The 27,918-nt window shown below is 38.6% G+C and overlaps 2 protein-coding genes and 1 long non-coding RNA gene across 6 annotated transcripts in view; 1 reads left to right on the top strand and 2 right to left on the bottom strand.

Annotated features, from left to right (window-relative positions):
• The window catches only part of chchd6b (coiled-coil-helix-coiled-coil-helix domain containing 6b), a 160,339-nt gene that overhangs the window by 106,530 nt on the left and 25,891 nt on the right, over window positions 1-27,918 (bottom strand). The gene's annotated exons all lie outside the window — the stretch shown is intronic.
• LOC311092688 (outer dynein arm-docking complex subunit 3-like) lies at window positions 122-27,444 on the top strand (the record flags this gene model as incomplete). Its single annotated transcript, XM_084129600.1, has 10 exons — window positions 122-193; window positions 322-399; window positions 534-560; window positions 17,076-17,201; window positions 17,613-17,849; window positions 18,295-18,405; window positions 22,084-22,208; window positions 22,347-22,500; window positions 23,241-23,390; window positions 27,199-27,444. The coding sequence occupies 10 exons, from the start codon at window positions 122-124 to the stop codon at window positions 27,442-27,444; spliced, it is 1,326 nt and encodes a 441-aa protein (XP_083985726.1).
• LOC311092282 lies at window positions 3,622-7,014 on the bottom strand. 4 transcript variants are annotated; one of them, XR_014608222.1, is made up of 7 exons: window positions 6,806-7,014; window positions 6,226-6,292; window positions 5,834-5,905; window positions 5,425-5,574; window positions 5,117-5,199; window positions 4,356-4,615; window positions 3,622-3,819 (listed from the first exon to the last, which is right to left on the bottom strand). It is a non-coding gene; the product is annotated as an uncharacterized lncRNA (long non-coding RNA). The 4 variants fall into 4 exon arrangements; XR_014608223.1 differs by lacking the exon at window positions 3,622-3,819 and having other exon boundaries at window positions 4,164-4,615; window positions 5,117-5,231; XR_014608224.1 differs by lacking the exon at window positions 3,622-3,819 and having other exon boundaries at window positions 4,164-4,615.

Below are 27,918 nucleotides of genomic sequence, written 5' to 3'. Positions count from 1 at the left end.
TAATACATTTATATTGCTTTTAAATTGAATAAAGTAAAATTCGCCTGGCCGCTGAATGTTTCTCTCTCTCTGTCCACTAGAGAGAGACAGAATCGCGTATTTCGAAAGCTCTCAGTCTGTCATGGAGAAGAACAGAGAAACCATCCTTCAGGTGAGACATGAGAATGAAAACCTGCTCAAGAAACTGGCTGAGGTCAGACATTATAAACACACACACACACACACACACACACACACACACACACACATGTAATGTTAAAACATATCCATATCATTTAAGTCATGTTATAGCTGTATTTGATGCATATCTTGGTTGTCCAGGGAGAGGAACAAGTAATCAAGGATGTTTTTCAAGACCGTGGGATGGAGAATGCATCTTTCAGGAACATGTCTGTTAAGGTGGGGTTAAATGAACCTTTATATCAGTAAAAACCTTTTGTCACTTCTTTTACTTGTACTATCCAGGTAAATTGCCCGTGGTTACAGAATCACCTGCATATCAGTTGTGGTTGACAGTAATTTTTGTTGTGCAGTCAGCTCAGACGGTGCTGGAGAAGGAGGTGTGTGATAGAGGGTGACACGGGAGTGGATTTTCAAACCTCTCCCGTCCCACTCCCACAAAAAAATCCTGTCCCGTCCCAATCCCACGAAAAAACATCCAATCCCGTCCCAATCCCAGAAGAATGACTCCTATTCCCTCCCACTCCCGTGTTGTGTTTTTTTTTACCGGAATCTGTCAGTTAAAGTAAAAAAATACAGTACAGATAGTGGTCTTCACTATTTTTTTCATGAGAGCCGCACTGATAGTAGTCTACAAAGTCAGTAGGAGAGCCATTTTACCGCAAAGCATAAAAAGTTACATCCAGTCATAAATACCATGTCTGCTTATCAATCTGTCACCCCTGAACAGTAAGTATGCAATGTAATAAATACAAAAGGGTGAGGAAAAAAACAGTCTTCATGATTTAACAGTCAAATTTGTTACTGAGACAAGATGATTTCCCTTAATGAAAAAGGAATAATTTTTTTTTCTACATTAGCCTATCATGCATCCAACCATCCAAGAAAGACCACCATAACTGGCATCTCCACAGAGACTGGATGTTTACATGCACAACTTTTGTTTCATTCGGACTGAATTCATTCCGACTGATGAATCTGAATGTAGTTTACATGAACGCTAAACATCGTGTTGTGAAACATGATCGGGTTGATGTGCGCGTTTATAAGTCAAACGATTCAAATCGGAATAGATTTTTTGACATGCGCACACTGCGCAAATATACAAAGTTTCCCCACTGTTGTTGCTTAATAACCATTCTCATACATTGGTTTGTGATTTGTTTTAAACAGCAGACTTAATTTTTATCCAATTCTGGTCATAATTTGAAAACTATGAACATGAACCGTTGTGCGGCGCCGTGCTGTGGATGAGAATCTGAAAGGACTGGTGAGCCTTTGTCCTGCTCTACTTCACAGATGTTGAGTGAAAGGAGAATTATAGAATGACAGGACACTCATTTAGGCTATATGACACTTTATTCATCAGGAGAACAGCTCGTTCAGCGCGTCATACGTCGTCTTTTCAGTTTCGGTTTTCAATCGATCAAGTGTTTACATGTTCTCTCGATAAAGCACCCCTTTCAATTCGATCGAAATTATTTCTAATAGAGCTGACACTTTGAGTTTGCAATGGGTTATGTTATTGCCCTACTTGTTTTTAATGTTTTTATGCAGTGGCGGTTCTACATTGCAGGGCTGCCAACTCTCACGCATTGAGCGTGAGACTCACGCAATTGACACTTTTCACACGCTCTCACGCCACACATCCATTTTCTCACGCACAGAAAAATTGCGGAGCAAAGAGGTAGGCTACCTACTTTTAATATTGAACTAATTCTCAGCTCTTAGTTTTCGTCAATTTTATTACGAAATTCAGACAAAAATACGTTTGGCGCTGGTAAATGTGACGTGACAGATCGCTGAGCGCCTCAGTTCAAGTGCACGTGAACCGATCATCTGTTACTTTTTTATTTAAAGATGCAGTACAACTTACCGAAAGTATACATAATATCGACCAATTAGTGTTTTTCAACCACGGAAAGAGGTCAATATAACAGCAGGAGAACAATTATGTCACATAACGTTACATTTACCTCAGGAAAGCCATTTAATGACCATATCATGTTAACTGAATAGAAAAAATAGCTAGAGGAGATTTTGCTGAGCACTATATTACATATTTATTATATTTTTTACTTATGTCATTAAATAATTGTTATTATAACAAAAACTGCATTATATTTAATTTAATTTATTTTTAACCTTTAATAATACCAGCAGATTGGGCCCTCTATGTTTACAGCATTAGGTGATATTATTTTTTTAAGTAAAATTTAAAATAAACATGTATCCAAATTAGTCAATATTGAATCAAAATCGGAATCAAATCACAAGAATGGAATTGAAATCTTGAAATTTTTGTCAAGCAATAATAAAAACTGTATCCTACCAGTCATTGTACAATGTAAACATTGTAACAATCTCACTCCAAGCAAAACTCAAAAGTTGGCAGCCCTGACATTGAATGAATTACACCCTGGGCGAGACCCCCTTGGGCACCTGATGGCTTTGACCTTTCTTGTCCATCTCTTATTTGGCACTCGACATCGACAACCAACCTATTTTTTACAGTCTATGCAATCAACAGATTTCCCCTGATCCCCCCCATACCAACTGTCACTCACGACGAGTCACGACAAGAAGTCAAGACTAAACCAATTCACTTTGGTGGTGGTGACCAAGTAATCGTTTTGTATTACCTATTTTTATTAGCCATTCAGACAATTCAGAAAAACAAAAATGTGCAGGAAATATAGAAGCCTGTATTTATATGAAATGTGCGTTATTTGGAAGAAAGTCGAGGTGTGACTGACTTAGATAACTATATGGATACCCCCCCCCCCCCCCCTCCGCGCCCGCGCCTCCGCCCCAGACAGCAAACTGACTACGAAACGCATCCGCCGCGGAGGTACAGTGAACTCCGGAACGGATCCAGAAAACGGATCCGAAACTGCGTCCACTTGCACACCGCGCCGGATACGCCGCAGTGGCGGCTCGCGGATCCGGTCCGACACCGCTGCGGTCCCTTTGCGTATCCGTACATAAATGAGTACATCCGCCCCGGCTTCGCTTTGGATCCGCGAATGAGCCGCATATCCGCTCCGGGTCCGTTTTGGACCCGGTCATATGAGCATCGTATCCGGCCCGGGTCCGTTTTGGACCCGTTCATAAAATTCCGTCTGCAATGCCACTTTTTTCCCCACACTGCCTGATTATCTGGCCAAAACTATAGCTACAGATATATTTAAAATCTAATGGTGGACGAACATTAGATAGACTGGATTGCTCTATAAAAGCTTGAATAGTTATTAATGTATCTGCCTTAATGAATAAAACATGAAATCATTAAACATTGATAATTTTTAGCCAACTAACAATAACAAAATAGGTTATTACAGACTATAAATGTATTTACTATTTTTTTTAATAGTTTTATTCATGTATACATTGAATAGACATTACAGAAAAAATGAAATCAACCATAAATTGCACCAAGAACATCATTTTATTTAGTGAAAAACATTACACTAAAATGATAAAGTATTTTTTTTCACTAATTTTGGGTCAAGGTTTGCTGACAGGGGCTCCAGCTCCTTGAGCTTCCCCTATCTGATGCCAGGTTGAACCACGGGATTACATGTTTTGTAATGTCGTCATCGGTGGCGGCACGGGAGACATGACTCTTTCTCACAGCACCTGTAATACATAAGCAGATTTTCATTACATGTCATGAAATCACATTGAAGCTACCAGGTTGTTGTTTTTTAGAGGATAGACATAATTCTTTTTTTAACTTAAAATAATGTCAAGTCGTAACAGAGTGAAAGGCACTTCTGCCTCCGCTTTGCGGTCCTTTATCTGCTATAACCACGCTATGTAAGATTGGGTCGCGTTTCTGTAGTTCTAATGAGACATAAGAAAACTACAGATTTTAATAGAATCCTTAAAGAATTTGGCACAAACAGAAGCTCAACTAAAATTATTAAGTGATTATAATTTTAACCATTATACAGCGTGACAAAAAAAAAAAAGGTTTTCATTGAATAAAACTAGATTAAAATGCCCATAAGTTTAGTTGACTAAAAAAAGAACTAAACAAAAACAGGATAAGGTTGACTAAATATGATAAAAGTTAAATAGTACATTTGACACAGGACTAAGCATGCATAAAAATAAAAAAGCTGACAAAATAAACTCTATTTGAGTCTTGTATCTAATGAGGTATTGCTCACCAGAGCAGGCAATACGGTCTGATCCACATCTTCCCCCCCGCCAGGTAGGTCTGTAGACCCTGCTTGCAGAAGGGGTTTGCTCTCATGCTGGTCTCTGTAAACAGTGAGGCGGAGAAATGGGTGGAGGTGGAGCAGCTGTGCCGCTACTTAGGATAAAAGGTGGTGGTGCGATAACAGGAGCTGATGGATGTGTTAAAAGTTTGCCTCTCTTTTTATGAGCATCTTCCTCCTCGCTCTCATCAGAGTCTCCCAAGAAATGACTATAAATTAGGGTGGAAAAAAACAAGCAGTAAACATCTTATTAATTACTCTTATTAATAATAATAATAATAATAATAATAATAATAATAATAAATGTAAAGCCTTCCTTTAGCTCAAACAGTAGAGTGTTGGTGCTTGCAATGCTAAGGTCATGGGTTCAGTTCCCAGGGGAAGCAAGAACTGATAGGAATGTAAATGTGTACCTTAAAATGCAATGTAAGTTGCTTTGGATAAAAACGTCTGCCAAATGCATAAATGTACATGTAATTACATAAACATTTTCACTGGCCTAAGAACTTAAGTTGTAAATCAATGTAATTGGTTGAGAATGGTTTCTCTGAGAAACCAGAAAACATACTCTCCATTTAACTCTATTTCAGCTGGCTTTACGTGTGGTGGTTGTCGGGTTCATCATATCATAACACTAAATTATGTTTTTGAGAAAATATAGAGGCCAAAAAGTTAATGTAAAATATAAAGGATAATATACGTATACTAACATCGGCTTTGGCCTTCTTTTTGGCCGAATCTCCTCCTCTTCCTCTTCAGACTGTAGATCTGATGTGTTGCAATTTAGAGCTTTCTTCAAGAGCTGTTGTGCCACAAAGTAGTCATCTAAAAAATAAATAGCCTACATGTTAAACTTCAGTAGACCTTCAAATTAATAGAGTAAAAAAGAACAAAACTATAGACAACAGAACAATATGAGAATGTAATTAAAAGGATTTTCTTCCCATATAACATATTAGCAAAATACTTTGATATTTGCTTACAAAAGCCATTTAGATTTAAAAAGAAAATAGCATACCACATGATTTAATAACTCTGGCATCATATTTTTTCCAGTCAGGTCCAGGTTCCTCAGAATTTTTCACTGCCCCGTTCACTCTCTCATCATTTTTGTAGTTTGGCCAATAGGTAACTCCATCACTGTACCAATTTTGTGGCACCAAACATCCTTAAACGAGAAGGAAGTAACAAACAGCACCAGATAAATTTAACTTCCTGTTTCAAGAACAGGTCAGTATGTCTACCTTGGGTTATTTCACCAAGTGCATGGTGTAATTGCATATGGGTCACTTTTAAATTAAAGAAGCTGGTCCAAAAAATAAAAGAAATTCAGATATGGTCAACAAATCAGAATTGGGCATCAAGACCTGCAGTATAAATGTGGCCTTATTGAACTCAATTGAATCAACAATGAACTGTAAACTTACAGTGAAGTTGCTGAAGAACTTGCTGTCTTAAGGTGGAGCTGGAGACAGGTACAGTTTTTCTATTCATTTTATCTAAAAGAAACGTAACAGAAACACAAAATACACATTGCAACTAGTGAGTTGTGGAAAATAACCAAAATTTTTAGTGTTTTCAAAAATAATTATACAGCAGGGCTCGACAATAAGGACTGCCTGATGGCCCAGGGCCAGCGTGAAAGACACTTGGGCCAGTTGCAGAAACCTTCACCTGCCCCATTGGGCCAGTGCTGCATCTTCAAGTTGATAATTTGCAAATTTTTAAGCCTTGACAATTTAAACGCTGTAGTGTGGACCAGTGTCAGTATTTGACAACATATCTGGCTAAATCAAGTTGGAACAGTATTAAATCTTACTTTACTCTGATGTCAGGAAAAGATGAAACTCCAAAATAAGACTGGTGGCACTTGAACAAACTGTAAGCTGCAACAGAACACACACACACACACACACACAGTGTCACACACACAGTATCATATAATATTAATTATTTTTTTGAAACAACATTACATGGGGAGGTGGAACTGTCAAAATGTAAACAAAAATGGACATGTTATACCAGAAATTCAGTGAAAAAAAGTAAGTTAGGTAACGTTAGGCCTAACATGATCATATCTCGCCTGACATTTTAACGTTACTGGAGGGGAGAAAATAGCCTACGCGCTCGGGGTGTGATAAAAATCCGGACAGCTAACGTTAATTAAATCACCTAACCTCCCAGAGAGAAAGAATATACCATCCAAATAGCTTTTTACTCAAAGTTATTAATTATCAAATACATTTTTACTCAAATCTACGCTAATGACAATTTGCTAACTTGGTTTGCCACAGTCATTTCAGAAATAAAATCATCGGTATGTTGAACGGTATGAACGGTAATGTTACAGGCTAAGTAACGTTAACTGTACAAATAAAGCATGTTTTAACCATTCTTACCGTGTTCCGTGCTTGTCGACCTGCCGGTTGTAGCTTTCCACAGAGCGGAGAATGATTCTGTGACGATGGCGACAGTTGAAATTAGGCGCGTTTGGTCAGCGGGTCCGCCCAGCGTCTGTAGCGAGTCCGCGAGGTGACAGTGCGTCAGGAGGCGGGGCACATGTTAAGGCGCGTCCGAAGTGCGGATCCGTATGTGATCCGTTCTGGGTTCGCCGATTAAAAGCGCAGGCGGGGGCGATCCTGTTAGCGCAGCGAAAACGAATCTAACGCCGGTTTCACACTGCACGCATTAGCAGAGCGTAAGCAGCGCAGGAGCAGTGCATATGGTGAGCGGGAGCAGGACACGAGCGTTTTGCTTTCACACTAGCAGCGTTTGTCGAAAGGAAAAAAAGCAGTAAGAATATTGAGCCTTTTTTCCAGTCAAATCATTTTTGTCCCAATTTCTCCTTACTGTAATAAAAATAAAAAATAAATGAAAATTGTCCTGGCCAAAACCATGCCCACAGTTTTATTATCACCATTATTATTATACAATCTAAACAATTCACGAGAATAAGATTTTTTTGCACATCATAATGAGAATTAGAGTAAAGAAGGGATCTCTGCCATAAGTTTCCCTAAGTGGTCATTCTTCCTTCTTCATTCCTGCAGAAAGTGCAACTGAAACATAATGAAGCAGAGAACGTAATGCGAGGTTACCTCAAAGTGAAGGACCAACTAGAGAAAAGAAAAAAACTGAGAAAGAACAGATGAACTGGATTCATGTACAGACTGACACAGCACAAACACATAAACCCACACAGATGTGTATTACAATATGATACCTCATATATGTGATGGGGAAGATTTAAGCCAGTGGTTCCCAATCCTGGTCCTGGGGACCCACTGCTCTGCACAGTTTGTATGTCTACCTCATTTAACACACCTGATTCAGATCATCATCTCGTTAGGAAAGAGCTCTATGAACTGAACTGGGTGTGTCAGATAAAGGAGACATATAAAATGTGCAGAGCTGTGGGTCCCCAGGACCAGGATTGGGAACCACTGATTTAAGCAATCCAATGTATCCAATGACACTCGTCCATACCATTCAAAATATATTCTTATTATAATAAGAAAGGTTTTTCTGAGCAGCATATCTCTCTATAAATTACAGAAACGTCTGTCTGTCTGTCTGTGTGTATGTCTGTTACTCGCATATCTCTCGAACCGTTAGTCCGATGGATTTCAAATTCGACAGGTGTCTTGCTACGGGCACAAGTAAGTTCAGTGCAAGGTTGACGTTGTTTGGATGAGAAATGCAAAAGATATCGTTAAATATATCATTTTTAGAAGGTTGTGGTTTAAAAATAAACATTCTGACATAAACACTCTGTCAGCTACACTGTTTACTTCTGAATATTATAGTTTGGTTCCAGAACGTGATAAATCCATTTTGATTAATTTGAGTAAAAATGTGTTTTCTTTACCAAGAAAGTGGCAAGATGAAAACCACTATTTTCTGTTTCAAACTTTCACATAGCATCTTTAGGTTATAATAACATAAAAAATTCAAATCCAGATATTGTTTTTCAAAGATTTATTATAAAAACGGATTATTTTTCCCCAAAAATGCAATAAATTCATGACACTTTTTTTCCCCAAAATGCAATTAATCCATTAAATCAATATAAAAGTTATTTATTAGGGCCCGAGCACCGATGGTGAGAGGACCCTATTGTTTTTGCTCCGTTTATTAGGGCCCAAGCCCTGAAAGGGCGAAGGCCCTATTGTTTCCGTAAGGATTTATTTATTTTTTTATTTTTTTTTCATTTTTTTTTTTCATTGCCTTTTTGCCACTTTTGGGACCCTTAACATGCTCAAAAACTCTTGAAATTTTGCACACATGTCAGAACCTGCGGCTATCAGGGCCGGGCTGAAGCTGGTACCGGGGCGTGGCAGGGGGGCTCAACAGCGCCCCCTGGAATGGGGTCCGAAAACTTGGTCCATAAATCAAACACGCTTGCATGTAATAATATGAAACTCAGTACACAATATAGATCTCATCGGGCCGAACAACTTTCGTGCTCTAAGTTTTACAAAAGCCCAACAGGAAATTGGTTATTATACGTTGTTTGGAAAACGCATACAATGGAATGTGAAATACTCCTCCTAGGGAATTCATCCGATCACCACCAATCTCGGTGTGAATGAAGTCAAGACATTGAGGATGAATTCTTGCGAACAGATTTTTGATATCTTGAACGGTTTGGCCGTGGCGAGGAAATGAATTTATGGCGAATAATGGGACACAGGAAGTGTGTTATAACTTGTGCATACATTATCTGATCTTGATGAAACTTCCGCAGTGTGTTCGATGTAAGAGGCCGATCACATGGATGTGACTATTGTGAGTCAAAGTTATAGCGCCACCAACTGGCTGCAGGAAGTTTTTCACTTTCAAAATGCTTTGAAATCACTCTCTTATTTTTACCCGATTTGCTTAACTTTATGTGTATAATGTAGACACACGGCAGATGTAGACCTGTGAAAGGATTATTGATATCTTAGATACTGTTGCCGTGGCAACGCATCAAACTTTAATATTCTTTTCGGATGCTTTTGAGACTCTTCACATGCTTGAAAATGCATGAAACTCGACAGACACATCACATTTATTATCCAGTAGACATGTGCAAAGTTTCAGAAACGGGCGTGGTGGAATGGCTCAGTAGCGCCACCTTTAGTCAAAAATGGGGGCTTAGTTTTTCCTAGAATCACAAAACTTGGTAGGTGTATTGTTCTCATCAAGCAGGACAACTTTCTAATTTACAGTCATTACCTCAGACCCACAGGAAGTCAGATATTTTGGTTTGAATGTGGATTTTCTGGAGAATTTTCTCTCTCTCTCTGTGTGTCTGTGTGTGTGTGGAGGGGGATTTGTCTATTCCATTTAATCTTTGTTTTTCAAGGTTTCAGGGGCTTTTGGGGCCCTTAACGTGCTCAAAAACTCTTGAAACTTTCCACACAGGTCAGAACCCACGGTCATCAGAGCCGGGCTGAAGCTGGTACCTCAACAGCGCCCCCTTGGACACGGTCTGAAAACTTGGTCCATATATCAAACACGCTTGCATGAATTAATATGAAACTCGGTACACATATAGATCTCATCGGGCCGAACAACGTCCGCACTCTAAGTTATTAGCTCCGCCCAACAGGAAGTCGGCTATTATGGGTTGTTTGAAAAACGCATGCTGTGGAATTTGATGTACTCATCCTAGAGAATTCATCCAATCGCCTCCAAACTCGGTCAGCATGAAGTCAAGACATTGAGGATGATAAATTCCGGACGGATTTTTGATATCTCGAACGGTTTGGCCGTGGCGAGGAAACAATGGCGAGAAAAGAGAAACACGAAGTAATATAACTTCTGCATACGTTAACTGATCTTGATGAAACTTCAGCAGTGTGTTCGTGGTAAGAGGCCGATCAGATGGATGTAACTATTGTGAGTCAAAGTTATAGCGCCACCAACTGGCATATATACATATATATATATATATATATATATATATATATATATATATATATATATATATATATATATATATATATAAATATAGCTGCGAGCAGCGATGGAGGGCCCAAGCCGGTGACACCGCCACCCCGGTGGCTTTAGTGTAACTAAAGGCACCAGGGTGGCGGTGCCACCGGCTTGGGCCCGCAATCGCTGCTCGCAGCTATATTTATTTATTTTTTTGCCTTTTTGCCACTTTTGGGACCCTTAACATGCTCAAAAACTCTTGAAATTTTGCACACACGTCAGAACCTGCGGCCATCAGGGCCGGACTGAAGCTGGTACCCGGGCGTGGCAGGGGGGCTCGACAGCGCCCCCTGGAATGGTGTTCGAAAACTTGGTCCATAAATCAAACACGCTTGCATATAATAATATGAAACTCAGTACACATATAGATCTCATCGGGCCGAACAACTTTCGTGCTCTAAGTTTTACAAAAGCCCAACAGGAAGTCAACTATTATGGGTTGTTTGAAAAACGCATCCTCTGGAATTTGAAATACTCCTCCTAGAAAATTCGTCCAATCGCAACCAAACTCGGTCAGCATGAAGACAAGGCATTGAGGATGCTAAATTGCGGACGGATTTTTGATATCTCAAACGGTTTGGCCGTGGCGAGGAAACGAATTTATGGCGAATAAGGGACACAGGAAATGTGTTATAACTTCTGCATACATTGACTGATCTTGATGAAACTTCAGCAGTGTGTTCGTTGTAAGAGGCCGATCACATGGATTTAACTATTGTGAGTCAAAGTTATAGCGCCACCAACTGGCAGCAGTAAGTTTGTCACTTTCAAAATGCTTTGAATTCACCCTCTTACTTTTACCCGATTTGCTTCAAATTTTATGTGTATAATGTAGACACAAGGCAGATGTAGACCTGTGAAAGGATTCTTGATATCTTAGATACTGTTTCCGTGGCAACGCATCAAACTTTAATATTCTTTTCGGATGCGTTTGAGACTCTTAGCATGCTTGAAATTGGATGAAACTCGACAGACACATAACACTTATTAGCCAGTAGACATGTGAAAAGTTTCAGAAACGGGCGTGGCAGGGGGGCTTGACAGCGCCCCCTTGAAAGGGGTCTGAAAACTTGGTCCATATATCAAACACGCTTGCATGAATTAATATGAAACTCGGTACACATATAGATCTCGTCGGGCCGAACAACTTTCCCTCTGTCAAGTTTCACGCCAGCCCAACAGGAAGTCGGCTATTATGGGTTGTTTGGAAAACGCTTGCTGTGGAATGTGAAGTACTCCTCCTAGAGAATTCATCCCATCCCCACTAAACTCGGTGTGCATGAAGTCAAGACATTGAGGATGTTAAATTGCGGACGAATTTTTGATATCTTGAACGGTTTGGCCGTGGCAAGGAAACGAATTTATGGCGAGAAAAGAGAAACACGAAGTGTTATAACTTCTGCATACATTAACTGATCTTGAAACTTCAACAGTGTGTTCGTGGTAAGAGGCCGATCAGATGGATGTAACTATTGTGAGTCAAAGTTATAGCGCCACCAATTGGCAGCAGGAAGTGTGTCACTTTCAACATGCTTTTGACAAAAGTGGGGGGGTTAGTTTTACCAACAGTTACAAAAATCAGTACATATATTGGTCTCATCGAGCCGGACAACTTTCTAATTTACAGTTATTAGCTATGACCAACAGGGTGTCAGATATTTTGGTTTGAATGTGGATTTTTGGGATATTTCAGACTTTTTCGTTTTTAGCTATTCTTCCTAAGTGGTTTATTTTATTCACACCAAACTTTTTCAACATGATGAAAATACATTAAAGATGCTAAATTGTGAACGGATAATAAACATCTCAAACGGTTTTGCTATAGTGAGGGATTAAAGTAATGTCCACAAAGGAAACACTAAAAGCCTCATATATTCTAAAAATGTAATTATACACCATTTATTTCTATATAAAACTATACAAATGTCACAACTAAACCCATTTTATTCTTTTTTTAAAAATAATTTTATTCTAATTTTATTCTAAGTTTAAAAATACGAAATAAAATAAAAATAAAAAAATCAAGTCATTTATAGTGCTATACTGCCCTCTTGTGTTCAAAATCAGGTAGGCCTATTGTATCTATATAAAAATATACTAGGTATGTGACAGTGAGAATATTTTACCACCGGTTAATCGACGTGTGACACCGCTGGGGGCTTTTGAATCGCTTACTTAAAAATGAAAGTAAAATATGTTCGTCTGCACAGACATTGATAATGGTGTGGAGCTGAGCGAGCGTTTTCAAAGAATGCAGTGATTTTAGTTAAATTTTACAATTAGCGCCTTTCGGGGGGCGGATTGCTTGAATTTATTTTACAAAAGCACAATGTTGTGTTTTATTGCGACTGTACACAAATATAAGTTAACACTTTGCAGTTTGAATAATGTCCTGTATGAAAAAAATTACGGAATAGCCTATGTTTTTATGTCTCTACTGTTCGAACGCGCCCACGCCTGCGCCACACACACACACACACATTCCAGCATTGCAATCTTGACATCACAGCCTGTTCATTATAGTCTTAATAAAATATATTAATAAAATAGTCAACCTAACATAAAAATTACACTGCTCTGTTTAAATAGTCAGTAGTACAATTTGTACCATTCACGGTAAGCACCGCTCCACTGTGATGTTTCCAAGCAAATTTTTGCGCGTATGAGGAGGATGATTTTTTCCGTCGATATTGGAACACAAATGAAGTACAAAGCCTATAATAAAGAATAGTTTAGCATCCAAATACATGGCAAATGTTGAAACATTTTCATTCTAATGAGAGGGTAACGTGAGCCCAACACTGCTTACTTTTGTTTTTATTTTTACATTACATTTAAAGGATTTGTTGTGGAATATTTTGAGTGTATCATAAAATCAGAATAAGGTAAGACAAGTAATATTTTCTGTCTTATATATATATATATATATATATATATATATATATATATATATATATATTCTTGTTACATTTATATTTATATATAAGCCGCCCACAATCGCTGCTCGCAGCTATATTTATTATTATTCTTCTGCAAAGTGAATCGCTTTTTAGAGGGCCTAAACATGCTCGAAAACTCATGAAACTTTGCACACGCTTCAGAAGTGGTGAAAATTTACGTGTGATATGGTTTTCAAAATTGGGGGGGGCAAATTCGGTAAATTATTGCCCCCACATTTTGCCCCGGCTCCTGGTTTCACGTACAGGTATGAAATTTGGTACATACATGTAATGACCCAATACCTACAAAAAAAGTATCTTGGAGCATAGCCCTAAACACAACAGGAAGTGAGCTATTTTGAACTTCCTCCTGGATTTTGGGCATTTTTCAAAATTTCCTGATGTTGTACTTTAACGAACTCCTCCTACAGATTTGATCTGATCCTCTTCAAATTTGGTGAGTGTAATCTGAAGGCCTTTGCAACGTTAAATTGCGAAGATCTTGAGTTTTCGTCGAAGGGTGTGCCCTCGGCAGCCTGACAAATGTTCACTTAATTTCGGCCTTCTGGTGATATATGCATGATCAGATAAGTTCTCTGTCAATATTGCTTGCAGTTCCGATGTTGCTAGGCAACCACAGACAGCCTGCAGTAACTCAGGCATTCAATGTCCAATAGGCCTATTTCACAAAAATGGCCGCCGAGACCGGAAGTAGGGTAAACTCTTTTCCGGTGAAAGCGCTAGCAGTAGCAGTCGGAGGACAAATGCGGAGACTAAAAGCGGCCAGTCCTGTTGCGTACATTTTTATGTTTGCACTCATAGAAGAAACAACCCTATTTATAATTTCACAGCTTTCCTTGTGACGAAACGTTGAAAAAGCGCTGGAGCAGTTTTTCCGTGAGCGGGACTGGGAAACCCGGAGTGGATCAGGAGCGGAGTAATAACAGAACGCTTAGAGTGCAGAGAGGAACATGCTTTTGCTCCACTCCAGGCTTTGATCACATCCCCCTAAGCAGGGTGAATAGCCTAAAGCCTCGTCCTTCCCATTCAAACTAAAATTAAGACATTTATTACACTATTTGAGAAATGTAAGAATATTTACAGCCTTAAAATTATGAAAAGTGAATTTAAGACATAAGGACAGGGGGAACCCTGATATTGACGGAAATCCGTCGTACACTCTCGTAGCGACTGAGCACTTTAATCCCTGTATATATATTATGAAGTGTATTACTGAATATAAAATTACATACATTATGATATATTAGTAAATATATTGTCTCACGTTTTTAAATATATGATTTTTTTAATGTATTATTCAATATATTGTAATATTAACACAATATATTATTCTGTATATTTTCATAGTACTGTTAAACCATTTAATATATTGATCATTCATATATAGGGAAATATATTTTCTTTTCATAAGGGGACCCGACAGTAAAATGTGATTTTGTAACATCATGATGTTTTAAAACATGAAATATCACTCACTTCATTCATGTTTTTAGTCTAACCATTTTTTAATTATTTGCCTTAATTTCATTATTAGACCTACTACCAACTTTAGGTCAAATTCACTGTAAAGATGTAAAATGTTTAGTTTCATTCATGGTGGTAACATGAAAAATTAGCCATAATCTAGTCACTAGTGGAAGATTGCTGCAATCTCCGGGATAAACTAACACTTAATAACATGAAATTTGAACAAAAGTCACTAGATTTCAAACATAGCCCACAATCAGACATCATTTCAATTTATTTATTTATTTTGTTTAGCTATAGTAAGTGTGAGCTTAGTCATCAAGTGTCATGCCATTTAAATTAATGGATCTTTTTTTTATGTAAGCAAACGTCAAGAATAATTTGTAACCTTTGTCCAATTTCGATCTTGTCACAGCTCCCTGAAAACTATCAACAAAACGGACAACATCTGCTATTCTTACTTTTGTCAGATATATTAATGACAGAGAAAACAAGCTGTTCACAGTCCATTTTGAGAATGAATAGCGATCGTAGCGGGCGGCGGCGCGACCGGAAGTATCGCTACCCTACTTCCGGTCTCGGTCGCCATTTTGTGAAATAGGCCTATCTACCCCAAACTTCACATGTTTGATAAGAGTCCTGTCCTGAACACATGACCATGCTCATATTTGGTTATAGCAATAGCGCCACCTGCTGGTAGCAGGAAGTGTGGCAAATACAAAACGTGCTCGAAAAATCATGAAACTTTGCACACGCTTCAGAAGTGGTGAAAATTTACGTGTGATGTGGTTTTCAAAATTGGGTGGGGCAAAATGGCTTAATTATTGCCCCTACATTTTGCCCCGGCTCTACGTTTCACGTACAGGTATGAAATTTGGTACATACATGTAATGACCCAATACCTACAAAAAAGTCTCTTGGAGCGCAGCCCTAAACACAACAGGAAGTCAGCTATTTTGAACTTCCTCTCAGATTTTTTGCAGTTTTGCCATTTGCTGATGTAGTACTTTAACGAACTCTTCCTACAGTTTTGATCTGATCCTCTTCAAATTTGGTGAGTGTAATCTTAAGGCCTTTACTAAAGGCGCTGGGTGGCAGTGGCAGGGGTGCGAGGGCCCTTTTCATCGCTGCTTGCAGCTTTAATTATCATATTGAAACTGTTGAAATCAGCCATCGCTAAGAAATATCTCTTGAACTTTTTTGTTCAGCGATCAGCTCACAAAAACTGATTTTGCACGGGCACTTTGCACTGCTCCCTGAATCAACGCACTTATTCATTTGTGGATGTAAACTGAATCTACAAGTCAGCTATGCTGTTTACTTCTGAATATTATATTTCATTCTGGTGCGCTTAACGTTATCGCTGCTGTGTAATAGTAGCCTATGTTATTCACCAACTAAACATATCCTATTCAATGCGTTCACACAGTCTCTTTCATGGGCATCATTTGTAGTAGCCTATTCACAAACTGTTTGCTCAAGCATAGCGTTTTCTCGGAGTTCACGTTCTACCATGCACAAATAAAAATGTCACTGAACTTTTGCTGTGTAATTGTAACAATGTGCACTCAAACACACCAAACCAACAATTACTAAAAACACACTTAAAAACTGATTTTGCACGGGCATTTTGCACTAGTTAGAATGATTTCGGAAGGATCATGTGACACGGAAGAGGAATGGCTGCTGATAATTCAGCTTTGATCACAGGAAAAAATTACATAATAAAATAGATTAAAATAGAAAACAGTTATTGTACGGGTGAGCATAAGAGACTTCTTTCATTGAAGGGTTAGTTCAGCCAAAATTGAAAATTCTGTCATTATTAATTACTCTTCATCTTCGAAACACAAATGAAGATTTTTTTAATGAAATCTGAGAGCTTTCTGTCCCTCCATTGACAGCTACGCAACTACCACTTTCAAGCCCCAGAAAGGTAGTATAGACATCATTAAAGTAATCTATTAAAAATATTAAAGAGTGCTTTGTTTGCGAAAAAAACAAACATGAAAAGCGCCATTACTCCCTTTCTGGGGCTTGAAAGTGGTAGTTGCATAGGCTGTCAGTGGAGGGACAGAAAAATATCTTCATTTGTGTTCCGAAGATGAACGAAAGTCTTATGGGTTTGGGAGCCACATGAGGGTGAGTAAATGATGACAGAATTTGGGTGAACAATCCCTTTAAGATTAAAACTCTTAGCGACCCCAATCTTTTGAACAGCATGGTAAATAAACATTTATGATTATATTTGTTTCTTCAGGAAGAAAGTCTTACGTTTCAGCCACAGCTGGACAGGATGGAGGCAGAGATCCAGCGGCAGACACAAGTGCTCAACGAACAGAAGGTCATCAACAGTGACGCTCACTTCTCAAAGGATGCAGCCATGGTAAAGACAAAGCATTTAATAAATGATAAAAATAATAATAAAGCAAGCATACGTGTAAGTGTGCCATTGTAAAGGTTGTGCTAGTAATGCTTCTCGTAAAGAGTAGGGGTGTAACTCCGGTGTCCTGCCCAAACTCCCACCATTGGCTTTTATCAATCATGGCCTACTAATAAGAATCCTCATGCTTTCAATTGGCTTTATCTCTCTCTCTCTCCTCTCCACCTATAGCTGGTGTGTGGCGAGCGCACTGGCGCCATTGTTCTGACAGTGGATGCTGCACCCTAGTGGTGGTTAAGGGGAGACCCCCGATCTGATTGTAGAGTGCTTTGGGTGTACAGTAGTGCATAATAAAGCGCTCTATAAATGCCTCAGTTCATTAATGTGTGTGTGTGTGTGTGTGTGTGTTTCCAGGCTGAGCTGCAGCTTCAGGAGGAGCAGGTGCACAGAGTGCGCAGAGAGCGAGATGAAATGAAGCAGGAGGAGGAGGAGATGAAGCACGAGGAGGAGGAGATGAAGCACGAGGAGGAGGAGATGAAGCAGGAGGAGGAGGAGATGAAGCACGAGGAGGAGGAGATGAAGCAGGAGGAGGAGAGGACTGCTCAGGCAGAGAAAAGAGCGAGCATCATCGATTACACATCAGCTATCAATGTAATACTCTAATAAGCATAAAGATATGTGTGTCATACTAATAGCACTTCTCATGTGAAGTCCACAGGAGACTGGACTCGCAATTGATGTTAATAGAGCTTTGTGTTAGCATGCTGCAAAGCTCACAACACACAAATAAAATAGACAATTCAACTATTTATAAGTATATACACTACCGGTCAAAAGCTTGGAATAATTACGATATTGTAAAGTATTTTATGCTCACCAAAGCTGCATTTATTTGATGAGAAATAAAGTAATGTTGCGAAATATGTTATTACAATTTAAAATAACTGTTTTCTATTTCTAATTTATGCCTGTGATGCAAAGCTATATTTTCAGCATCATATACAGTCTTCAATGTCACATGATTCTTCAGAAATCATTCTAATATGGATTTGGTGCTCAAGTAACCTTTCTTATTATTATCAGTGTTGAAAAATAGCTCCCCGACGAGCTGAGCAGCGAGGCCAGCGCAGGAGAAGTGGAGGCCATCTCTCCTTATAAGGAAGCTTTCGAACAACTTAAAGAGGTCACTGGAGTCACAGACCCATGGGTGAGGACACACAACACAACATTCAACTGTTTTCAGTGTGTTAGGGGGTAACAGTTTAGGACACAAGGACCAGATGTTTGAAAGAAGACCCCGGAGTCAGAATCTATCTATAAATTACAGAAACGTCTGTCTGCCTGTGTGTCTGTCTGTTATTCGCATATCTGTTATTCGTGTGTCTGTCTGTATGTGTGTCTGTCTGTTATTCGCATATCTGTTATTCGTGTGTCTGTCTGTATGTGTGTCTGTCTGTTATTCGCATATCTGTTATTCGTGTGTCTGTCTGTATGTGTGTATGTCTGTTATTCGCATATCTCTCGAACCGTTAGTCCGATGGATTTCAAACTCGACAGGTGTCTCGCTACAGGCACGAGTAAGTGCAGTGCCAAGTTTGACATTGTTTGGATTAGAAATGCAAAAGATATCGGTAAATATATCGGTAAAAGAAGCACACACTGGCTTTTGCCACTCTAGCCGCTCTGGCTTTTGACCCTCACAGAAAAAAGCAGTGGAGAACTCCGGTCAGTTTTAACATTGAGCTAATTTTTTGGTAAATTTGGAGTGACAGAGACAGAGACAATACCGTGTTATCCTCTTTTTAAAATTTGCACCCTGTTGACTTCAATAGGGCAAGTTTTAAACCTGCTTTTAGCCTCTTAACATCCTTGATGTGTCATTACAAGTGCCCAGCCATGTGAGTGATTCCTTCAGAGTGAACACGGGTGAATCTGACTGCAGTATATTTGAAAGATATGAATAAAAATGATGTTATTTCAGCCAGCGCTCATACCTGTATTTACATCCTGTTTTCGGTCGAAGTCCATAGTAATCGATTGTCGAGTAGTTCACGTGCATAGGTTTAGTTACCTATGATCACGCGCGTGAACTCGACAATTGAACCGTTAATTCAACCGTTAGTTGTGCTTTCTACCATGCACAAATAAAAATGTCACTGAACTTTTGCTGTGTAATTGTAACAATGTGCACTCAAACACCAAACCAACAATGACTAAAAACACACTTAAAAAATGATTTTGCACGGGCATTTTGCACTAGTTGTTACAATTACACAGCAAAAGTTCAGTGACATTTTTATTTGTGCATGGTAGAAAGCAAACAGTGAACTCCGAGAAAAAGCTTGAGCAAACAGTTTGTGAATAGGCTACTACAAATGATGGCCGTGAAAGACACTGTGTGAACGCACTGAATAGAATATGTTTAGTTGGTGAATAGCATAGGCTACTATTACACAGTAGCGATAACGTTAAGCGCACCAGAATGAAATATAATATTCAGAAGTAAACAGCATAGCTGACTTATAGATTCAGTTTACATCCACAAATGAATAAGCACGTTGATTCAGGGAGCAGTGCAGAGTGCCCGTGCAAAATCAGTTTTTGTGAGCTGATTGCCGTCAAAAAAGTTCAGGAGATATTTCTTAGTGATGGCTGATTTCAATAGTTTCAATATGATAGCATTTTGGAAAAAAAGTGTCATGAATTTATTGCATTTTTGGGGGAAAATAATCCGTTTTTCTAATAGATCTTTGAAAATCCAAATCTGTATTTGAATATTTTTATGTTATTATAACCTAAAGATGCTATGTGAAAGTTTGAAACAGAAAATAGTGGTTTTCATCTTGCCACTTTCTTGGTAAAGAAAACACATTTTTACTCAAATTAATCAAAACTAGTGCAAAATGCCCGTGCAAAATAAGTTTTTAAGTGTGTTTTTAGTAATTGTTGGTTTGGTGTTTGAGTGCACATTGTTACAATTACACAGCAAAAGTTCAGTGACATTTTTATTTGTGCATGGTAGAAAGAACAACGTGAACTCAGAGAAAATGCTTGAGCAAACAGTTTGTGAATAGGCTACTACAAATGATGGCCGTGAAAGAGACTGTGAACGCATTGAATAGGATATGTTTAGTTGGTGAATAGCATAGGCTACTATTACACAGCAGCGATAACGTTAAGCACACCAGAATGAAATATAATATTCAGAAGTAAACAGCATAGCTGACTTATAGATTCAGTTTACATCCACAAATGAATAAGCGCGTTGATTCAGGGAGCAGTGCAGAGTGCCCGTGCAAAATCAGTTTTTGTGAGCTGATCGCTGAACAAAAAAGTTCAGGAGATATTTCTTAGCGATGGCTGATTTCAACAGTTTCAATATGATAAAAAATAACTTTTATATTGATTCAATGGATTAATTGCATTTTGGAAAAAAAAGTGTCATGAATTTATTGCATTTTTGGGAAAAAATAATCCGTTTTTATAATAAATCTTTGAAAATCAAAATCTGGATTTGAATTTTTTATGTTATTATAACCTAAAGATGCTATGTGAAAGTTTGAAACAGAAAATAGTGGTTTTCATCTTGCCACTTTCTTGGTAAAGAAAACACATTTTTACTCAAATTAATCAAAATGGATTTATCACGTTCTGGAACCAAACTATAATATTCAGAAGTAAACAGTGTAGCTGACAGAGTGTTTATGTCAGAATGTTTATTTTTAAACCACAACCTTCTAAAAATGATATATTTAACGATATCTTTTGCATTTCTCATCCAAACAACGTCAAACTTGGCACTGCACTTACTTGTGCCCGTAGCAAGACACCTGTCGAGTTTGAAATCATAGATAGATGAGCACTCAAACACACCAAGCCAACAATTACTAAAAACACACTCAAAAACTGATTTTGGATGGGCATTTTGCACTAGTTATAATAAATTAAAGAAAAGTTTTATTGAAGATAGTTTGCAGTTTCATCAGCAGAAGTTCAGCTTCAAGACTCACACAGGAGTTTGTAGGCCGCCCCTCTTACAGTTACAAAGATCACAGCAGTTACCCTACACCACACACACACACACACACACACACACACACACACACACACAGACAGCAGTTATACCTTTCACCAAGGTCTAAGCTACGTCCTTTATTCAGGTTGCAGTTTCTGATTGGCTAAGAAATAGATAAACATAGTAATTTTCCACACATATACATATAGACGGAAGCATATCTCTATCGATTATGCCGCTGACACTCGGACCCTGAAGTTAGATCTGCATTGCTGGGTGCCAGCATGTCCAGAACAATAACTCAATCAATCTCCAATAATGCCAGTGGTTCCTTAACCTGTAACCAAGAAGACTAACACACACTAATGATTTGGTTGGATTTGGCCAGGCTCTAACTATAAACAGGAGAGTCCTCTCAAAACATCAAGATAATGCGTTCTTTCTCTCAAGGACAGCTACACTTTAGTCTAACTACTGGCTTCAATGACCCCTGTATGTTTTAACACGTTGAAGACCTTTCTCAAACACTAAACAATCCATATTTCATTTCTGGAAGCCGGGCTAAATGAGCAAGCACTGTTACTGCATTCCGATATCAAACACAGACATTAAAGAATACATGAAAAGAACATTTCAGTAATCACACTGGTAACTTCTATAACAAAGTTAAATCCCCAGAGAAGTCATTCAACTCATTTGATATTTAGAAGGAAAAATATTGACTAATACCGAGATTATAATCACTCATTACATTGAAGCAGCAGTGGATTCCAATCCCCCCTTCAAGTGTATATAGATTACTCCTTGTTAACTAATGTTAATTCTGTTCTTGTGTTAAGCAATGTGTATTCCTGATTTCTTTTCTAATAGGAAATATTGCGCCAGTTTATCTCTCAGAGAAATACACAGGAATATTTGGAGAAGATGAAGGCAGAAAATGAGAGAATTCTGCTTCAACTAAGGGAAGAGAGGGATGCACTTCAAACTCAGCTTGAGTATATGAAATATTCAAGAAACTGAACTCTCAAGGTAAGAGCAGACATTGTAGACAGTGTGAATAATAGTGCTATGATATCACTTCACATGCTCTGTTATTGTGACTGAATAGTAACAACATTATTGTCCTCGGTCAGCTCTCTGCAGGTTTGTGAGCTTCAGCAGCAGGTGGAGCAGGCGCAGCAGCGCCGTGATGCAGCTAAAGATCGTCTGGACGGACTCAAACATACACTCAACACTGTCAAAGCAGGAGTGAAGCACCTCAGTGACAAACTTCAGCACATACCACTGGTACTAATGAATCTTGTCAAATACATAAACCCCCTGGTTTCACAGACAAGGCTAAAGCCGAGTCCCAGACTAAAATGCATGTTTGAGCTGTTTTAACTGAACTTTTTTAAAGGGTGGTTCGGAGTAAATTCAACCTAGGGTCCTTTGCACCATGACCTCAAGCCCCCTGAAGCCTTTTTTCTCTTGGTCAAACATTATTAAAGTTAAAGCTTATTTAGAGATATCAGCCGAATGGCGCTAATGGACCCAAGGTTTTATCTCGTAGATTACCCCACTAATAATGCCCGGAATGGTACCAAACTTCTACAGTAGTACAAATAGGTTCTGTACTCATAAAACGAGGCATTGGAAAGTTTGTGAGTACATCAGGAGTTTATTTAAATAACAATTGCCTGATGGCTTGTGCTACCGCTAACCCGGACGTCGAGGTCGTGATTTGGGAAAAGCCCGTAAAAGTCCCTAATCCCCAATTTTATGAAGCGATGAGAATACTTTTTGTGCGCCAGAAAAAAACAAAATGTCAACTTTATTCAGTCAACACGCGTCGGAGACTGATACATAGTATAGGTAGTGTATTAGAATTTTTTTTTTTTTTGTAAAATTGAGTAGAAACTGCATAAGAAAAAAACACTAAAAAGTGTCCAGGGATGTTTTCTCTGTAGTTAGTGATTAAGGAAATGTTTTGACATTCAAACGATGCATGCATGAAATGTCTGAGCATTCCTCTTGGTCTCTGGCAGATGAAGGGTCCGACACCGCAGCTGTCTCCAGACTCAGAAGAGCAAACACTGCAGCTGCTGTCTGAGTTTGAGCAGAAACTGATGCTACTGAAGGAGGAAATACAGGGCAAAGATCTGGCAACCATCCTGAAGGAGATAGAGGAAGAGGAGGTGAGGAACAATGATTAGTCAAGTTGCTGTTATTGTACTTTGGCTTGTTGAAGATTTGTAACTAGTGAAACATTGACTGTTTTGTTTATTTTAGGAATATATGTCATATTTTACTTTTTTGGAAGTTGTAAAATAATGCTGACTAATATTACTAATGTGTTGTTTATTTCATGCCCCTTTGCAGTTCCCTCGTCTCGGTTACTAACGTAACCTCGGTTCCCTGAGATGAGGGAACGAGTATTGCGTAAGGCTAGCTTACGCTATGGGAAAACTCCTTTTCTCGTGAATATTAAAGCCAAATCTTTAAAACGCAGTGCAGCTGCAACCATGTCTTGGCTTGAGGACGGCTCTGGAGTCGTTAGGCCCAACCTCAAGGCAGGACGCGCTCACTGATAGCACATGTAAATCGCCCACTCTCTTGAACTCCCGCGTTCAAGAGCTCTTGCAAAAAAACCGAGTATACCATTTTTAGAATTACTAAGAAGTTTAGTTTCAAATATAATTCTTTTGAAGTGTTGGTGCTTAATATAGCAATATATAGTGTAAATGATAAATCACGTTTGAGATTTGTGCTGGCTACTGTACACAGGCCACCAGGGCACCATACAGACTTTATCAAAGAATTTGCTGACTTTCTATCAGAGTTAGTACTGGTTGCAGATAAAGTCATAATTGTTGGTGATTTTAATATACATGTAGATAACAAAAAGATGCATTGGGACTGTCATTTAAAGACATTCTTTACTCTATTGGAGTTAGACAACATGTGTCAGGACCTACTCATTGTCGTAATCATACCCTAGATCTAATATCATCACATGGAATCAATGTTGATGCCGTTGAAATTCTGCAGCAGAGCGATGACATCTCAGATCGCTCAATGGTGGCTAACCCTACACTCAACCTTAAACCTACCCATCCCCTCGCTGCCTGGAAGGCGCCGTTGGGGGCTTAAAACACCAAACACCTCTCAGATCATTATCCAGTCTCGTGTAAACTTCATTTAGCCAAGGCTGCAAAGCCGACTCCGTGTTACAAATATGTTAGACCTATCACTTCTGCCACTAAAGATTGCTTTATTAATAATCTTCCTGATCAGTTTCATCATCTCAGCATCCCAGATAGCTTAGAAGAACTCGATATTGCGACAGAATCATTAATTGCTATAGAAGAGGAAGAATACGTTAAACTCGTTAAATCCTCTAAATCGACAACATGTATGTTAGACCCTATACTGACTAAGCTACTGAAAGAGATGCTTCCAGAGGTCATAGATCCTCTTCTTAATATCATTAATTCATATTTGTCATTAGGATACGTACCAAAAACTTTTAAGCTGGCTATGATTAAACCGCTTGTTAAAAAACGCAACTTGATCCTACAGAATTAGTCAGTTACAGACCGATCTCGAATCTACCTTTTCTGTCAAAGATACTAGAAAAAGCAGTATCCTCACAGCTATGTTCCTTTTTAGAAAGAAATGATATCCGCGATGATTTTTAGTCAGGATTTAGACCGTACTATAGTACTGAGACAGCTCTCATTAGAGTTACAAATGATTTGCTCTTATCATCCGATCGTGGTTGTATCTCTCTATTAGTGTTACTAAATCTTAGTGCTGCATTTGACACTATTGACCACAACATTCTTTTAAATAGACTCGAAAATTATGTTGGCATTAGTGGAATTGCATTAGCATGGTTTAAATCATACTTATCTGACCGTTATCAGTCTGTAGCAGTAAATGAAGAGATGTCTCATCGATCACAAGTTCAGTATGGCGTACCACAAGGCTCAGTACTAGGACCGTTGCTGTTCACTCTGTGCATGCTACCCTTGGGAGATATCATTAGGAACCAATTCACAAAATTAACGGAATGCATAGGTGATATAAAAAATTGGATGACTAGTAATTTCCTACTACTAAATTCTGAAAAAACAGAGATTCTAATTATTGGACAAAAATTGTCCTCACATAATAACCTAGAATACTGTCTAACACTTGATGTCTGCTCTGTCAAGTCTTCGTCGTCGGTTAGGAACCTGGGTGTGCTCTTTGATACCAATCTTTCATTTGAAAGTCACCACGTGTCTAGTATCTGTAAAACCGCATTTTTCCATCTTAAAAATATATCTAAATTACGCCATATGCTCTCAATGACAAATGCGGAACAATTAGTCCATGCGTTCATGACCTCAAGGCTAGATTATTGTAATGCTATTATGGATGGTTGCCCTGCACGCTTAATAAACAAATTACAGCTGGTCCAAAACGCAGCTGCTAGAGTTCTTACCAGAACCAGGAAGTATGACCATATTAGCCCGGTTCTGTCAACACTGCACTGGCTCCCTATTAAACATCGTATAAATTTTAAAATATTGCTGATTACTCGCCGTCCACATTTATGAGGTTTTATAACCTGGAATTGGTTTGTGCGTCTGAGCCGCCTCGCCATAGATTCGTGCAGTTGCCGCAGCACAGCTAATGACCGTACTCGCCGTTCATCTGTGTATGCTGTGCAGCTGCACTGCGTTTTAAAGATTTGGCTTCAATATTCTCGAGAAAAGGAGTTTTCCCATAGCGTAAGCTAGCCTAGCCTTAAGCAATACGAGAGACCTCTCGAAAGGGAACTACCCCAGTACAACACATGCATTCAGTTCCATGAGGACCAGAAACAGGACTCTTTTGATGGTGAGACACTAGCTCATATCACCATGGAATCTCATTTCTGCCACATAAGAAAAAAATCATGCTTTGGTGAAATACCAAGTTATAATTATGAGATAAAAAGTCTAAATGTTTTGTCACAATTATGATTTTTTTTTCTATAACTTTTTGTTTTAATTTGATCTTTTTATGTTTTAATTGACTTTTTATATTTTAATTTAAACTTTTTGTAATTGTGACTTTTCCTGACAATTTAATTTTTTATGCCATAAATGACTTTTTATCTCATAATTTCAATGCTTTGTAATACTTATGACTTTTCTTGATCATTTAAATTTTTTATGCCATAATTGACTTCTTATCTCATAATTATTGCTTTATGGCGGAAATGGGCTTCCATACATGTATCCAATATCTGAATTAAGCTTTTTGGGGCGTGAAGTCACACATTTCAGGGTACAGTATTTATATGGTAAAAAAAACCCCTCCTCAATAAAAAATCCTACTTGATATTTTTACAAATTATTTTTAGCTTGAAAAATATATTTTATCATTCATCAAGGTATAAAGAAAATATGCTATTAGTTTTTACTTGATGGTTACACCACATGACATTTGTTAAATTTAAACTTCTTGTTGAACATAAAAGCCATATGAAATCAACACGGATACAAAGATTACATACAGTATATCTAAGAACTTGGCATACTGTATGTGTTTTAAACTTTTTTTCCCATTATACTTCTTTATCTTGGGCACTCTGATTTCCATTTTGCACCAGTGATCACTGGTTTGTGAACTTGGAAAGCTCTTGACCAGGAACGGCCATGTGTTTTTTGATGTACACAGTTGATATTATGTATCAGTCTCCAACGCGCGTTCATGAGAGCACCACGGCGCATGCGCAACCTGCGTGCATCTTCCTCTGCTTGTAGGTTATATGTCAGAACGCCAGCTGCTGCGTCATCACCACAGACACACACACACACATACGTCGTGGTGCTCTCGTGAACGCGCGTCGGAGACTGATACATAGGGTAGGTAGTGTATTAGAATGTTTTTTTTTTTTTTCTGTAAAATTGAGTAGAAACTGCATAAGAAAAATTCAGTAAAAAGTGTCCAGGGATGTTTTCTCTGTAGTTAGTGATTAAGGAAATGTTTTTACATTCAAACGATGCATGCTTGAAATGTCTGAGCATTCCTCTTGGTCTCTGGCAGATGAAGGGTCCGACACCGCAGCTGTCTCCAGACTCAGAAGAACAAACACTGCAGCTGCTGTCTGAGTTTGAGCAGAAACTGATGCTACTGAAGGAGGAAATACAGGGCAAAGATCTGGCAACCATCCTGACGGAGATGGAGGAAGAGGAGGTGAGGAACAATGATTAGTCAAGTTGCTGTTATTGTACTTTGGCTTGTTGAAGATTTGTAACTAGTGAAACATTGACTGTTTTGTTTATTTTAGGAATATATGTCATATTTTACTTTTTTGGAAGTTGTAAAATAATGCTGACTAATATTACTAATGTGTTGTTTATTTCATGCCCCTTTGCAGTTCCCTCGTCTCGGTTACTAACGTAACCTCGGTTCCCTGAGATGAGGGAACGAGTATTGTGTAAGGCTAGCTTACGCTATGGGAAAACTCCTTTTCTCGAGAATATTAAAGCCAAATCTTTAAAACGCAGTGCAGCTGCAACCATGTCTTGGCTTGAGGACGGCTCTGGAGTCGTTAGGCCCAAACTCAAGGCAGGACGCGCTCACTGATAGCACATGTAAATCGCCCACTCTCTTGAACTCCCGCGTTCAAGAGCTCTTGCAAAAAAACCGAGTATACCATTTTTAGAATTACTAAGAAGTTTAGTT

This window comes from Abramis brama (assembly GCF_963993115.1).
Source record: "Abramis brama genome assembly, chromosome: 11".
Lineage (NCBI taxonomy): Eukaryota > Metazoa > Chordata > Actinopteri > Cypriniformes > Leuciscidae > Abramis > Abramis brama.
The sequence above is the reverse complement of the archived record's forward strand: the minus strand, read 5'-3'. Positions and strand labels throughout refer to the sequence as shown.